Raw genomic sequence first — 17,290 nt, forward strand, 5'->3', positions numbered from 1 at the left:
TGGGGGCTCCTTGAGGACATACCCACCTATGAGCGCCAGAACCATCCTGCCTACTACCTGTTCCATTCCTGGCTTATCCTTGTGGTACAGCGGCCGAGTTTCTATGTGCTCGGGAACCAGCCTGCATCCGACCTCGGGAACCTCCTCCCAGGAGTGTAAGACCTTGAGGGCCAAGTGCTCATAAGACTCCACTGTCTCTTCTGCGATGGAAAGACAAAGACAGAGAGTTGTTAGACGCATCTACCTGCAAAGAGGCAGAGAGGGCTGCCAGACACATGTTCAAACACTTCCCTCAGAGGCTCCTTTAAAAAGTACGGAGACATAGAGGGAGAAAAACAGACAGAAAAGGGAACAAAGCAGATGGAGAAAGTGGTGGGAAAGAAAAAGAGATTGAAACTTTAGAGGTGGGGCAAATGAGGTGAGTTGATGGTGTTTCAGGCAACAGAGTTAAATAGAAATACTATAAGCGGTGAGACAGGGCTGGGTCCTCGAAGGAGCCAGTGCAGAAGTCCAGATACCTTGCAACAGACACTTCCACTGTGGGCCAGACCTCAAGACAAAGGATCAAACAAATGCACCCACATCCTAAGGACTGGTATTCTAACTAAGTCTCTGTCACCCTGAGGAATCCAGGAGTCACCATCCTAGCCCACTACAGGAAGAGTCCCTGCTCGTTGTAAGAAAAGAATGTCCGCTTGCTATGCGGCTGGCTTCCCCACTTGACCCCAATTAATCTTACCGGTGGACCACAGTTCTGTCCCACCTCATACCACCTGCCAGGTGAGTTCCCATGTTTTCCTCACCGTAACCCTGACTCACTTTGTGGTTTTACTCTATGAAAGTCCCTAGAAAAGGTAGGGTCTTGGCATCCACTCAAGACCCCTTCTGTCTCTCTCCCAGAGATAAGATTTCTTTCTTTCAAAAAATATATTCTGCTCTTAACCTCATTGTTCCTAAAATTCATTCTTTGATTTTAGAGAACGAACTTGTACATTTAATAGGTTGGAAGTTTCATTCCCCTATCAATAAGAAAACTGAGAGAGCAGTAGGGACCTTGGAATAGGAGTTCTGTTCACCCCTAAATCAGATTCCCAAAGAGTCCATCAGTTATTAGGTGGATTCCAAGCAGTAGCAAGGGTATGTCTGTGGAGAGATAGAACTATTTTCTATCACCACAGTGTGAGGTTCTGGGAATCAGGTAGCTCCAGCAATGTGGGGACTGTGTATCTGGGTGCCCTTGATCTTCTTGTTTTTGACTGGGACCTCCCTCCTGCCCACACCTGCCCCACTGGAAAGGCTCTGGGATGTCATTCTATTACAGGAGTTCATTAATGATAAAGTTACTGGAAGAATATGCACACAATAAGATGAAACTTTTTGAAAGAACAAAATGTTGATAAAGTTTAAAATGGCAAAATTCGGTATTAGAAAATTGAAAGTGTCTTTAATAAAGAGCTATTTTAAAAATCTCCCTGAAGTAATAATTATAATCAGTAAGCTTGATAGGGTTGAAAAGTAATCAGTAAATAAATATTTGTCACAAATTTTAGTCAATCAGGAATTGACCTTATGAACATAACTTCAGATTTCAGTAGGGAAAAAGAGTAATTGTTAAATATTGGATGTTACACTACTAACCAAAGAACTAAGAATACATTGTGAAAAAATACTTTTCTCAACAGAAAGGTATCAATATGTCATTAGTAGGTAATCTAAATAACAATAACCCTGCATGCAAGAACCATTGTTAAGTTCTTGGGGCTGGCAATGTACAAAGAAAACTTGGTAGCATGCTGTGAAAATATCCTGTACCGTAAGCTTTATAGAGCTCTTTGTATCAAAAGTACTGAGCCACTATAGAGAAATGTCAAATGCATGGATGTGACAGTACAAGAATCGTTCTACATCATTAAAGGAGAAGTGGCTCTTTCTCATCCTAAATTTACAGAACCCCTCTGGGCTCTTTGTGGTCTATCTTATGATGCTCATATGAAAACCTACTTCCTGGTGTTAAAATAGGACAGTTATTGGTGTAACATCTGCGGGAATAACTTGGGTGGTATCCAATTGTATAATATTTATCTTATACAGCTTACCTTCTGGCACAATTGCACATCTATGATCTATGCTTTAGACATTGAGAAAAATGAACAAAAATATGTACAAGGAAGGTTGTTGTGGCCGTGTTACTCCAAGAACTTGAACCGAATATAATTAAGTGGCACAACCATACAATGGAATGCTATCTATGAACATTTTGAAAAAAAATCAAGGAAAATCCTCATAATATATTGGATATAGAAAAAGCAGGACACACAAACACACAGACAGACAGATAGAAAGACAGACAGACACACACACATACTCTACAAGGAAATATACCAGCACACAGCACTGCTATCTCTGGACTGGGGTTTGTAAATGACTTCATTATCCTGCTTGCTTTTCCTTATTTTCTCCTGTAAGTACGCACTACTTTCATAATTAGATGCCCACTGCCACAAGCCATGGATACCCCCAGCCTCTCAGTAGAAGAGCAACATCGGCCGAACATTTTGCAGGAAGTTACCAGTGTCCTCTTCAGTGAAGACTGTTTTTCCGGAAAAGACCTTGCTTCCTATCTGTATTTGCCCAGGCCTGAAGTAGGGTCCATCCAGCTTATTGTCTTTGCAGAGCTTGGTGAGAATTTCTGTGGGTTTGGATGTGTCCCTCCAGGCGTTGTATCCTTCTCTGAAAAGTGAAGAAAGGGTGGATGGGGTGAGGCCTGCTGTTCCCTGGAAAACACACCTGAGACCCCTATTAAACGGGCAGCCTCGGGGTGACCTGAGCAGTTTTATGCAGGTTCACTTGCCATTCTACATATCTGCAGTGAGTGACCTTGTTCGTTTTCTCTCCTTTATATATGCACAGCGTTGCATATGTCCATGTAAGACAGGACTTGTAAGTAACTTAACATGAAAAGCCTTTGCAGATAATTTTGATTTTTTAAAGTAATGTACTTTTCTTTAAAAATTATTTGAAGTGAAATTCACATAAAAATTAATCATTTTAAAGTTGAGTAGTTCAGTGGCATTTAGTATATTCACAGTGACATGCAATTACTACCTCTATCTAGTTCTAAAAAGTTTTCATACCCCAAGAGAAAGCCTTGTACCCAAAAAGTGACTGCTTCTCCTTCCTCCCCAGAGCCTTTGGAATTTACCCCTCTGCTTTCTTTCTGTATGAAATTCTTGGCAGGTGATTTTTCTTTAGTTTTGTTATGTGCTGAATAGAATAGGCATTTGGCTGCTACTTATTCTAAGAGAAAAGCATTGCTTATTCTTTCAGTTTCTCTGCTTCTTTTTTCCCTTCTTTTCTCCCACAAAACATTATTATAGACTCAGGTTATAGCTAGATGTTCTTGAGATGTTGTCCCTATAAGCAATACTTGTCCTAGTGGTGATTTTCCACATTTTCCCAACTCCTTTTCCCTTAAAAAATAGCTATTTAGTTAAAGATTATCAACTTACAGTGCCCTGTTTTCCAGGGACCATAACAAGGATAAGATTGGATGTTTTTACACACTGAGGAAGAGTTCATCAGAATTCAGCTTACTCAGCACTGAAATAAGTTGAAATATGCCTCATGAAGCAGTGATACATGGTAGTTTTCCACATTATGCCAGAGAGGTGAGGATCTTAAAAAGATCACCCACATCAGCTTCAGCTCGGAGCTACACACTGGCCTTGCCAGAAACAAATGATTTTATCTTACATGAAACTTTTTTTAGTGAAAAAAGGTTTCATCTTCCTCAACCAATCAGTCTGGTCCCAGGCAGGTTCACTGTTCAGAAATACACTCACCAGGGGCTGGGAATTTAGCTCAGCGGAATAAGCGCCTGCCTTGCAAGCAGGCAGTCATGAGTTCGATCCCCGGTACCGATTTAAAAAAAAAAAAGAAATACACTGACCAAACCTTGACCACCTTCCCTGATTTCAGGGTAAGAATCAACCTGAACAGAGCCCTCCTAGCTAGTTGTAGAGCTGCGTAAATACCTCAGACGTCTTATGGATTCACTAAACTGGCTATCTAAGTTCAGAGAAGAGCAGACCAGGACAGAGAGAATGCCTGAAAATGTTGCCATGGAGGAAATAGGCCCTTCACTCTATTATTCCTGTAGGACATTACATTGGGTTACAACAACCCATCCCATGTTTTTCTGCTGTAAATTTGTACTTTAGCAGAATAGTACCTGGCTATGCATCTCAGCAGCTGCACCTGGAGGATACAGGAAGCAATCTTTGTTTACCCACTTGGTATAATGAATGGCAAGGTATATGCAAAGGAAGTGTCAAACCAGGAGTTTTACCCATGTAATGTTCTATCCAGCAGTTTTTGCATACGTTTATCTGAGCATCTCAGGGAGTAAAATATACCCACACCACTCTTCTGTTACATAAACATGTATTTTACCACAATGGAATGTGAGTGTGACTCACAATTCCTGGGCCTGGGAAAGCAAACTCCTCTCTGTGCATTCACCCACTTGACAGACAAATGGCAAGGTGTGTACAGGAGCTCCAAAACAGCAACAGGTGAGTTTTATCTCTGAAATGCTCACTGCTAAATTTCTGTGCATTTAGGAGTTTAAAAATTTTTTTTGTTTCAATTTTTCTGGTGGAAGTATCCTAATTCAGTACAATGGCACATGAAAAACTAGATTTGCAAATTTTGGAGGAAGTCAAAAGTGAGTCATGATTACTTGTGCAAGGATGATGAAGATGATAATGACTTTGATGTTGGCCATGTGAGCTAAAGTTCCTGTGACAGCAAAAGGAGAAAGAATCAACCAATACAGACATAGGAAATGTAGATTTCCTTCAATCAGATGACAAAGATACCAATAATGTATTTACTTGACTAGTTAGAATGGTGCAATATGGGCATGAAACTAAATGGAGTGATTCAATTGTAGAACTAGTTTAAAAAATATATTGAGAATCCTGCATTGCCATTCAATGTTGGAAATTGTAACGAATGAAATGCTACAAGATGTGAAATATAAGATATTGTGAAATACATAAATGATGAAATACAAGTAAAACATTCTGTGTCAACCATACTCAAAAATGTATTTATTGTGACATTTCACTAGGTGAATTGAATGCATTCATAGGTCTTCTATACTTAGTAGGGCTTTCCCATGGTAATCACAGGAATATAAAAGACTTATAGAGAAGCAGTGGGTGAGGACTTGAGGTTTGTAGAACAACAATAACACTGAAGAGATCTGGTTTCTTTCAAAACTGCTTGAGATTTGATGACAAAATCATTCACCAAGAAAGAAAAAGAACTGATAATCTGGCTGCTGTCCACTCATTGTTTGAGAGATTTGTGGGTAACTGTCAAACAATTTGCACACCATCTGGATACGTGAGTATTGATGAGCATCTTGCAGATTTTCATGGTTCCTGTAGCTTAAAGTAGTATATGCGCCCCCAAAAACCTTTCAAAATGTGGCATAAAGATGTATGCCCTTGTAGATTCAAAGATGTATTATGCTTCAACCCTCATGATAATGCACTTTTATAACAAAATTGGTGTTATTCTCTGAGTACTGGGAGTGTGAATTTAACCGGGCATGGGGGTGCACCCCTGTATCCCAGCACTCTGCAAGGTTAAGACAAAAGGATCATGACTCCAAGCCCAGGCTGGGCAACTTAGAGACTCAGTTTCAAAATTAAAAAGGTACGGAGGATGTAGCCCAATTTTAAAGGTCCCAAATTGAATACCCAGTACATAAAAGTATGAGTTGACATGACCTTTCTGGAGGACCATTTGGACATTTTGGATTGAGATATATTAAAAGTCCTTAAAATGTGCATTTTCTATAATGGTATAATCCACATTGACGGATGAATGCACTGGTACCTTGGCTCATGAACTTGATTGTTTTCACAACTCTGGTTGTATACTGAGTTGGAACCAACTCAGAACCAAATCAAGAACCAAATCAAATTAATCATTAGGTTCAATGCTGACCTTATAGGAAATTTGATTCAGTTTTCTTACAGTTTGGTTTGACTCCAAAATTGTGGAGCAAACTGAATTTGTGAACTGAGATACCACTGTATCTAGTGAGATATCAGAGGTAGGTAGAGGTAGAAGGTTCAGGAGTCAATGATATTTAGCAACACAGAGATTTTTTCCCCCCAGCTTTGCCTTTGGCCCACCTACTGTATAAATTCCCCAACTCAATGGCATTTGATTGAAAATGCCCCTAGCAGCAATATTTATAAAGTAATAAAAAATAGAAATGATGAAAACAAATTGCAATACTACTTCACAATAAATTCATATGATGGAATACTATAAAGCTATTAAATTAATAATTATTAAGAATATTAAATGGCATTTCAAAGTACTTAAGATATAAGGGTAAATACAATAAACAGGTTACAAACTGCAGTGGATATTATGCAGGGAAAACAGCATAGAAAAAAATACTAAAAGAAAATTTGCAGAAGCACTTATGCAAATTATTTCAGGAGAGAATAATTTGTGCTTACATTTTCTAAATTTTCTAGATTGAATACGTAATATTTTATATTTAGGAAAACATTTTACAATTATACCATGGAATGTCAGTTAATGTTTTTACATTTCTTAGTTGAAATATATGAGTTTTTAAAAACACATCGGTTGCAACCTACTTTAAAAAAATAAAGCTAGTAGTCTAAATTTTAAACATGGTAGAATACAAAATCTTTGCAAAGAGTAAATTTGAGTCTGTTCTTCCTTTATTGTAAAATGAGGTGAACACCTCAGTGGGTTGTTGAGAGAACTGGATGAAATACTGACGTGAGGCTCTCAGGACAGGGACTAGGGTATCACAAGCACTCAGAGCACTAGTTACAGAATATGGCACTTAGTTATATTCATCACCGTTCTTCTCCCATCATTTCCCACCTGGGGATGATGACCACCAAGCACAGGTGGTCCAGCAAGCACGTCATGATTTGACTCCAGAGAAGCTCCTTTGATTCTAAATCAAAGCTGCCTTCCCAGCCCCAAGGGTGCCAAATCACCCCACAGACACAGATCCCATCTGAGAGGTTAAAACGCAGCCTGACCTGGCCTCCTGAGAGATGGACTATAGGATTGAGAGCTCAGAGCTGTGGCGGCAGAACACTCACACTGTCTCCATAAGAAAAAGAACTTACACTTCATACTGGCTCTGCAGGCCACAGATGGCTCGGTGTTTGCTATAGAAGCGATTCTCCAGGTCAATCTTGGTCTCGCCAATGAGATCATCTGTCCCAATCATGTCATGGTCATAGATCAGGACGGTGAGCAGGGACTCCTTTGGGAAGGTAGCTTGGATCTCAAATGACCTGCAGTCCAGGCAGAGGGTTCGAGTCAATGATCTTTAACAATACAGAGATTTTTTCCCTCCAGCTTTGCCTTTGGCTCGCCTACTGTATAAATTCCCCAACTCAGCAATCTAGTTAAGACTTATTTATTTTATTTTTCACTGAGGTACAATGAACTTCCAACTCCTTTGTCAGTTTCTATTAGACAATGCTTTTCCCATTCATGGGTCTTATAGGTTTCAGCTAGGAATTTTGTCCTCAAACAGAAATGATTTTCAACTTCCTGGTTGTGAAACTTCCAGGAAGTTTTCCTTTTCTTTTGCTTTTTTTTTTTTTTCCGCTCTTTCAGTCTCCTGTGTAATGGAGATGAACAGGTCTTCTTTAGAGTGATGGCTGATACAATGGATTTTTCATGCTATTACTGAGTTTCTGCATTACAAGCAGATGCTTGCATGAAACCTTGCATTCCAGGGAAATGTCTTCCTAACAATAAAGGTGAGGACACCCCAGTGTTTCTCCAGGTATTGTATCCTATGTTCTCTTTGAGACAGGATGGACTGGAATTAAAGGACAGAAAGGAGGAAAGAGAAGGTGAGCCCTTTTCCCCTGCCTGTCCATAGGTCTTTCTGGGCTTGGTCAGATCCATTTAGCCTTGACAGTTGCTCTCTGGTGTGGCACTACAAGCACAGTCTGGATGCCAGTCTGCACAGGAGCCAAAGTAGCCTCTCAGAGAGCACAAGCAGAGATGCTCTACAGCTCTGTGGCTGACCCTAGCAGGTCAAGGGGGTGATTGCTGTGGGAGGAAACCAAATGCATCCTCCATGTGACTTCCATCAGGCACCATGTAGCCCCCTCTGGGTTCTAAGATGGGGATTTTAAGTTTTATTTATATTCCTGGAGATCTTATAAGGAAGCATCCAGCATCTGTCCTTGGGCTTTCCATCATCATGGTTGTCACTACAGAAGGTAGTGCTTAACTGCCTTGGTAACTGCTTAACTGCCTTGGTAACCCAGAGAATGTCTTGATTGCTTTGGTAACTTCCCCCACCTGTGCTCACAGATGAAACTTTCCTCAATTTTAACTGGAGCTCTCATTCAAAGAGTTACCAAAACCAGCCCACTGTAGCTAGAATTCAGTCACCCAAGACAAAGTAGGTGCATATCAGCTTGTAGGTCAACCACATACTGTTGTTAGATGCAATGATAGCTTGAAAAAAGACATAGAATCAAGATATGAGCAGAAGGACTTCTGGGAGAACATGGTGGACAGATAGCAGCAGCTATGGAGGCTCTCTGAGACACCCAGCTGAGAATCCAGGAATAGTGCAGAGTAAGGAATCCTAAGCAAGAGGAGATATACCCTGCTGACCCAAGAACGAACTGGGCTGAGAGAAACCAACTGGGAATGCAATCCTGGTGCTATAACAGGAACAGATAAAGCCTCAGTGTGGAAGCTGGAGCCCGTGCCATTGGAAGCCACGATTTGGGTTTTCTGCCGCTGCTGCTGCGTCTGAATTGGCTCGGCACAGAGAGAAACGCGCGAAAGCTCTGAGAACGGGAATCGGTGAATGGAGTTGAGAGCAGGACGGGTGGGGAGCCGTGCCTCGACTTGCGGTGAGTGAGGGAAACTGGGACTCTCCCACGGTCTAGGAGGCTCCAACTGAGGACATTCTGGGACCGGGCAGACTTGCCGGAACAGGACACTGTGGTGACTTCAGTCACATATCCCCCTTTCAAGCGGGATTAATGAGCAGTGCCTAACCTATGTGACACTGCTGGCTGAGACCCAGTAAGCTAGCACAACACAGGTCCCAGCGCCTGGAGGTGCACCTTAGCAGTGAAGCCTTTGGTAAGTTGACCTGGAGGGGTGGGCCCCGCATAGGCTGCCCAGTCCGTAACTCCCTGGTGCACTGCGGTGGGCAGGAACACGTAGCCGGTGCAATTCAATCAGACTGTGGCTGACAGGGAAAGAAGCTGGGCCTCCTATATATGCTTGCATATATAAGGAATAAGGAAGAGGGAGCAACAAGAAAGGCTCCTCAGCCCCCAATCCTGAGAAACAGGCAATAGCAGACACAGCACCAATAGACATAAAGCGCTATCTCCAGAGCCTCATAGATGAGTTCAGGAATGAAGTTATTAATGACCTGAAGCAAGACATAAGCAGAATAGTTAAAGAAATGCTAAGCACCACCCAAGAAAAAACAGATGGTGGAATGGAAGAACAGAAAAAGAAGGGAGAATTGTTTGATGGAGAAAATAGAGGAAACATAGAGTACATGAAGCAGGTTCAAAGAGATTATCAGGAAACTAAAAACTCTATTGAAAACTGGCATAATAGCTTGAAAGAAACTAAGGGTAGATTATCTGAACCAGAGGGCAGATTTGTAATATGGGATCATGAAATGAAAAACTTCTTAAAAATAACAAAGAAACAAGCAGCAATAATACAAAGACTAGAAGATGATAAGAGGATCTATAACTTAAGAATTAAGAACATAAAAGAAGAGGTAGGGACACAAACAAATGAACTACAAAAGCTACTCGCAGAAATAATCCAGGAGAATTTTCCTAATTTAGCAAAAGGTAAAGATACTCAGATGTATGAAGCATACAGGACTCTAGCCACCTACAACCCAAACAGAGCTACACCCAGGCATATAATAATCAAAATTCCAGAAATCTAATATAAGAACAGAATATTAAAAGCTGTCAGAGACAAGAAACAGACCACTTACAAGGGAACACTCATCAGAATTACAGCAGACTTCTCAGCACAAACCATCAAATCACGAAGAGCATGGGGGGAAATAATTCAAGCTTTGAAAGGTAATAACCTCCAGCAAAGATTGATATATCCTGCACAACTATCCCTGGACATTGATGGAAAAACAAGGTGCTTCCAGGATAAAGAGGAACTCGGGGAATTTGCAACCACCAATTCAACTCTACAGAGAATACTGCAGGATATTCTAAAAAAGAAAAATAAGAAGAATCCAGAAATAGTGGCAGAGAGGCTACAATGAGTGGAGCAGAAAACAAAATGAAGAAGACAAACTGACAACTAGTGACAGAAAAAGAGCTCAACAGAAATGAGGCAGAGAAGATTGGATGATAGGAACAGCTATTTCGGAGAAAACAACGTCATAATAGTACCAGGTTCAAAAGTTTAGGCAACAGCTGTGAAGATAGTGGGATTCATTATGACGCCCATTCTGGTTGACTATTATCTACTTTTGAAGACCTGTAATGTCTCCAATGTTTTGGTTTTGTTGGTTTCGTTCTTTACTGTTTTGTTCAATTTTATTATAACTGATGATATAGGCAATTCTATTAGAGATAGCGGGAGGCATTATGGAAACCATTGTTGATCACCTTGTATTATGCTTTTACATTATCTATTATGTCCACCCTATTGATTTGACTGACTCTGTTCTGTTATGTCACATTTGGTTTTACTCCCTTCCAAAAAAGTAATAAGAACTGTGGGAGCAACAAAACCCAAAATGTGTAATAGTCATTGTACAAAAGAGAGGAAAAGAAAGTGCTCTAAACGATATAACTGCATGTATATTTAAGTGTATAAGATAGACAATGATATTACTGAGTTTTGTTGGATCATCGAACAGAACTGTTTGCAGTCTCACTGTTTGAATGTCCACTTTATGTGCTTTAATTTTGTAACTTGAACAAATATTTCTAAGATGACAATATGTAATCCATTAACTAGTGATTTCCTACTGTTTATTTTTTTCTGAAATTCTGTATAACTTGTACTTTTTTTCTGCTTTTTTTTTCTTTTTATCCTTAAATAAAATTAGAAAAGAAAGATACGAGCAGAAACATCCCATCCCCTCTCCACTCTGGACTTCGCGTGGGTTGCTTTCTAGAATACCCATCTCTCACCCACCAACCTCAAGAGGTCCAGGTACTCAACCAGCGTTTGTGCAGGATTTCCTATACTCTGTAGAAACTTTACAAAGTATAGACTAGCAGAGAGTCAGAGACAAGGTAGATTCTCAACGATTGTGAGGAACCAACGCAGTCCTGCAGGTAAACCAAGAAAGGGAGGGTAGCACGCTAGGGGCGCAGCAAGGGTAAAGGACTGCAGAAATGAAGGAGCCAGAGGAGATGCACAGTGTCTTAGTAACCCACAGCCCAGCCCGTAGCGTTTCATTATTTTATTCACATTGATGCTTAAGGCAAGGGAGATGACAGGGGGCACTGGGGAAACCATGAGATCTGTGAGCAACTGCCAAACCCTGTGGACATGGACAACCTCAGGGTATGCAAAATGACACAGCTCTAGCCTTCTACCATGGAGGGGAAGCTGGTCAACAAACCCTTGAACACATCAACCTGTTCAAAGAGGCTATAAAGGCAAAAGCAAGCAGCACAAGGCCCCAGGGCGCTAGGATGGAGGCGGAGGCTTCCTTGCATGAATACCGCAGCACTAAGGGAGTAAGCCCGCGGCTCTCCCTGTGGGATCTCTGGAGCTGAGCTGGCAATCTGTCCCTGAGCAATAATTAAATACAACTCCAACAAAGCATCCGCACCTGGAGAAGTTCTGGGAGAAGCCCTGCAAAACCAAAGGCCGGCAGGAATATCCCACCACCCTGTTCTCTATTTTCTGTGGCCATATCAGGGGTAATAAGACCAGTATTAATTCATGGCACTGTAGCAAATGAAGCACATAAAAAGTGACACCAGGTACTTGGCAAAATGAAGTACTTGGTTTCATAAGTGGCAGGTAATGATAAAGGTCACCCTGGCTCAGGGGAAAAGAGTAAGTTTACCTGGCACTGTCATTTTAATCATTTGCATTAGTTTGGATCAGCAAGGTCATTTACTGCCTCATTTCCCCAGGAGCAATAAAATCTGAGGCAGATGCTGATCAAATGTCAGAGAATCCAAATTGATTGCAAATACATGGATTTAAATGACACCAACAGAGATTTCATCCTGTGGTCCTAGTTATTCAGGAAAAAAGAAATGAATATACTCAAGATGTGTGTTGCTACGATTCCCAAGGAGTAGGGGAAGAGGGCTGCTGTGCTTTCTTGCTAACCCAGCAGGCTGGATTCTTCACATAACCCCCCAAGAGAGACAGAGTCAAGAGTCGGAGTCTGTGTATCTCTACAGATGATGAAAGCTAGAATCAGAACCTCACCTACAGGAGGTTACACTGCTTATATGTAGCAGAGGGAAACCCACGTTACTTTGATTCCAAAGACAGCAGCAGCCAGGCATGCAAATTGAAGTACATTAGTGTCTGACCACTAGATCAATGAGAGAGGTAGGATCTACCTAAACACACACCAGTACGTGGGTTTTAACACTTTTCAGGCAGACAAAATAACTGGGGGGGGGGGGCAGTTCAACATTTTGATCTCAGTGGTCACCTTAAATAAGTAGCAGAATGATATGCTGGGAAAATCTCTCTAATAGAAAGCAAAAGACCAAACACCTAGCACTTTCTCTTTGAACTACGAGTTTTGTAGGCTTCGCAGGATTTTGGTTACCTTGTTTATGACAAGAAAGTCTGCTCTTTGTCCACAAGCTACATGGAACATCTGATGCTCCTTCAAGATGCCTCAAATTTAAGGTCTACGAAGTGATTACTAGAACGCTATGTGTTTGAGGATCACCAAGTCCCATCAAATTACTGAGGGGACCATAGAAATAAATCCTTTCTCTATGAATATGGATTTTATTGGCTGCTTTTAAAGATAGAAAATTCAGAGTTTGACCTCCTATTGTTAATTTACTCAAGATTCTCCAATCCCATCACACATGCACGCACCCTGCCTCCCACCCCACACGTAGCACAACCCTCTAAGAAATGCAGCAGCAATTCAGAAACCACAACAAACACACCCAGGCTGGCCACTGACCTTCCGAATACTGGGTTCAGCTGTTTGGGGATGTATTTGTCCCGGTCTTTGATTTCTGTCTTGCCAAGTCTGAGCACAATGTAGGGATCTGATTTGCCATCTGGATCGGCTGGGCTAAGATTAAAAGCCTGAAGGGGAAGAAGAAAATTCCTTTGTTCAGCAAGTCCACACTGGCTGCACATAGGGTAATCTGGTGCTTTCATAAATATATGCTTGAGGCCTAACTCCAGACGCTCTGATTCAACAGGCCCTGACCGTTCAGATTTCGAAAATCTCCCTAGTGTAGCCAAGATCAAGAACCACTGCTTTAGCACCCTTTTTATTCTTAAAATAAGAATTATCATGTTCCATATCATCTTTATCTTGTGTCATTTTCTCAGTAGAAAACAGTTTGACACAGAGTAATGAAAAACATGCAGGACCAGGAGATCCTGAGATGAAATCTAGTTCTAGATCTGTGAGATCTTGGATAAGTCATGCTATTTCTGGGATCTCTCTATGAGATTGTAGGTGCACCTGAGGGCCCTTTCCAGCACCAGTGCTCTCTGAACCCATGACCCCTTCAGTCTTGCATTTGACAACTGACTGATGGCCTATTCCCATTCGTGAACTCCAATTCCAGATCTGCTGGTTCTCAAGCTATGAACAGTGAATGCTTTGTAAGATAGGCCATGGTGGGAGGCTGGGGAGGATGGCATCAAAGAGAGGAATTCAGTGGTGATGAAAGCTCAGGGAGCGACAAGCCATTATTATGTGGGGCTTTATCCTGCAGACAAAATATCACAAACCTATAAAGCTAAATGTTCAAGAATGTTCTCTAGAACACTATTCATTGACCAAAACTGTAAGCAATTTTACCTGGGGGGGGGGAAATATGACCCCAAATAGATCCTCCTCTATTTCTTCTCACCATAGAAACAGTTTTCATTCCCTACATAGCAGTTACCTCTGACATCAATTATCTGTCTGCCCCTGTGTTTCTTCTAGTACTTTCTTATCCCCACACTACTCACACTTGCATGTAACTGCCACGAGAGCAAGGGCACAGCCCTGTTCATTGATTTATCTCTGTGACACAGAACTGGGTCTGCTTCACATTTGCTGAATAAGTCAATATAAATTCATTCACAAACACACTATGCAGTTACAGAAGATGGAAGGCCTACACATACCGATATGGAATAAGCTCTGAAGTACCCTGATAAGCAAGAAAAAGCAGAGGTGAGGTAATTTACTTCTTAACACAGTTTTAAGCAATCTTTTAAAACTTTCTTTTGTTTTATTAAAGTTTTTTTTAAAATTAACTGATTATATAGATAATTAACTACATATTATCGCAAGAGAGGCAACCCCACACAATCACCATGACTGGAACAGTTAGCAAAAAGCACTGACTATGCATAACCACAACAACTGCCTCACACCCCACACTCAGGTAGCCACCTCTGACTTTGTTCAAGTCCTCCAGCTCTGGCCCAAGCCTCATCCCACCCCTGCCCCCGCCTCCATGGCAGGACCCTGAGCTGCATTCCTGCCTTTTGTCTAGAGAACAGTAGACAGACACACAAAAAGGAATGCAACAGATAACTGCCGAATGAATAAATGAGTGGGGAACAGATCCTTCTCCAACCTCTGGAGATCCCAGAACTCTCTCCCTAACTTTCCTAATATCCCCACACTCTATTTCTGTATTCCTCTGTGTCCCAGAAAATCTTGGTTCTCTAGGCTTTTCAGGGTGGGGAGAGAATGTGCAAATGAGCTTTGTGAATTTCAGGAGCTAGAGAAAGGAAATGAATTATGAGATGCACTATTTCTCAAAATTACTTGAACACATGGTCTGTTTCTTGAGGAATGCATATTAAGTATCTTCTGCAACATGAATAACTTCCTGAATAATACCCTGTGGGTGGATGTTTAATATAGACTACACAGTGTTCCTGGTTCTTTATAAAGGCTCTGTTCTTTCCAGGTGGACTATGACTTCCTGGAGAGCAGAGACACTGCTCTTTTTACCACAATGCCCCTGACAGTCAGGGCAATGCCACTCAGATGCTGAAGGAGACCCAAGGACGGCTTGACAGAATGTTACTTCTTCCTTAACATTCCAGGATCATTCATTTTCATTTTGTGCTTCATTTACACTTCTTACAAGGAATATAGGCAATGTAAACAAAATTCACATATGACTACCACAAACACAATTATGAAAATCAAGTCCAAGGACAGAGGATGAAAAATCCATGAACTGTGAGAGTTCATACAATTGTTTTGAGCAAAACAATTTTACGGTACTTGGTCCTCCAGTTCCTGTCAACTAGGCCAAAAATTTCCATAATTAAAGTTTGGTGCTCTTATTAGCAGAAGGTGAGGAGCCTAGAGGAGGTTGTATTTTACTGGAATGTATTCACAGTGAGTGTCTGACAACAATGGTGCAGGGTCACAGCCATGGGGAGAATCTCCCAAGGGCAGCTGCCCTGTCTGCCCAGCCCTTTCCCTCTCACCAACAGCCTTCATCATGAGCTCCTTGCTTCAGCCCTACTTGATTCCCTTTCCTACTAGTAATCTACCCATGGGAGTAACTACTCAGGGAAGTCTGAGTATGTGGGAACTATTTTCTGAGTGAAAAGCCAGGAAATGTCCTTGTTACTGACCAAACTTCATAACCTATTGTGAGCTGAGCTGTGAGCCCCCAGTGCAGGAGGTGAAGCCCTAAGCCCCAGTATGACCTGGAGACATGGCATTATGCAGGTAATTACAATCAAATGAGGTTATCAGGGTAGGGCTCTAATCTGATAGAGCTCTGTCCCTATGAGGAAGAGAGATTCAAGAGCTCTCTCCTCCTCTTCACACACACACACACACACACACACACACACACACACACACACAAACACATCTGCATCTGCACAGAGGAAAGACCAGATGAGGACACACAAAGATGGCAGCCATCTGCAAGCCACCAAGAAAGGCCCCTGACAGCACCTTGATCATGGACTTACAGCCTGGAAACTTTGGGAACCAAATTTCTGCCACCAGCATCACGCCATCTGTGGTATTTTGTCGCGGAAACCCATGCACTATTAGACACCCCTAGGAACAAACAAGGATAGCTCACCGCAACAATGTACACCCTGATCAGGACCTGGACAGGGTGATTTGGTGGAATCCCTTGCTGGATTCTCAGCTGCCCCTTGTCCTCAGAGCTAGACTCCTCGAGGCTTTTGTAGATGCAGAAGGAGCCCTGGAACCACAAAGCAAACCCCATTGGAACAAGGTAGTCATAGGTTTCACTAAAAACCACAGAAAGCCTAGCACCAGGAAAGCAAGCCCAGCCTGGGTATCAGTGGGGCTGGGGCTGGGGCTGGGGCTGGGCTCCCCTTGTCAGATAAATGTGGATGCCTTGGGCAGTTTGTGCAAGCTGCTGGCAGCTGAGCTTCTTCCAGGTATGGTGGGTTGTGGTTGGTACATTGTCACCCTTGTCATAGCACTGTTAGGTGGGGAACACAGTGGATGAGATCTTGTGTGCCTTTATTCAGTGGAGTGCTATGCTTGTGCCTCCCCCTTACCTCATTCTATCCTGACTGCAGTATTCCCATCTCCAGAGGCAACTTGTGAGGCATGGAGAGGTTAAAGTTCACTGTTCCAGCTAGCAGCAGAACTTGAATTTAAATACAGACTGCAAAATATGACACCACTCCCAGCTCACCATGCTGCACACTAAAGGTGACAGGTGGTCAGCAAATGCTGGCTGCTACTTTGTGGTCTGACACTGTAAGCCAGCCAGATGAAGGGCTTGTGCTGTGTGATTAGTTTAGTTATCCAACTAGTGGAATTGCTTAAGTCCTGTGTTTAGTGGTAGGGGCTGATATGGCAGAGTTAAGTTCAAGGTCCTTTTAGGTAGACTCTGGTCCTACACATTGTACAGAATGAGCTCCAACCCACTGGCCTCCAACAAGATTGCAGCTAGGTCTGCGTACAGGTTAAGGATTTTCCTTACACATATGCTGCATTACAATATCACTACCACAACTGAGTCACAGCTGA

The 17,290-nt window shown here is 42.0% G+C and overlaps 1 protein-coding gene across 1 annotated transcript in view; it reads right to left on the bottom strand.

Annotated features, from left to right (window-relative positions):
* The window catches only part of Fer1l6 (fer-1 like family member 6), a 145,009-nt gene that overhangs the window by 21,292 nt on the left and 106,427 nt on the right, over nucleotides 1-17,290 (bottom strand). The window contains exons 31-35 of the mRNA XM_003467358.3: nucleotides 16,362-16,487; nucleotides 13,247-13,374; nucleotides 7,203-7,373; nucleotides 2,570-2,730; nucleotides 58-200 (exon numbers count right to left, since the gene is read on the bottom strand). Of these exons, the coding sequence (XP_003467406.2) occupies nucleotides 58-200; nucleotides 2,570-2,730; nucleotides 7,203-7,373; nucleotides 13,247-13,374; nucleotides 16,362-16,487 (729 nt within the window). The remainder of the gene's footprint in view (nucleotides 1-57; nucleotides 201-2,569; nucleotides 2,731-7,202; nucleotides 7,374-13,246; nucleotides 13,375-16,361; nucleotides 16,488-17,290) is intronic.

The sequence above is a fragment of the Cavia porcellus genome, unplaced genomic scaffold, assembly GCF_034190915.1.
Source record: "Cavia porcellus strain 051 isolate PalLab524CR breed Dunkin Hartley unplaced genomic scaffold, mCavPor4.1 scaffold_19, whole genome shotgun sequence".
NCBI lineage: Eukaryota > Metazoa > Chordata > Mammalia > Rodentia > Caviidae > Cavia > Cavia porcellus.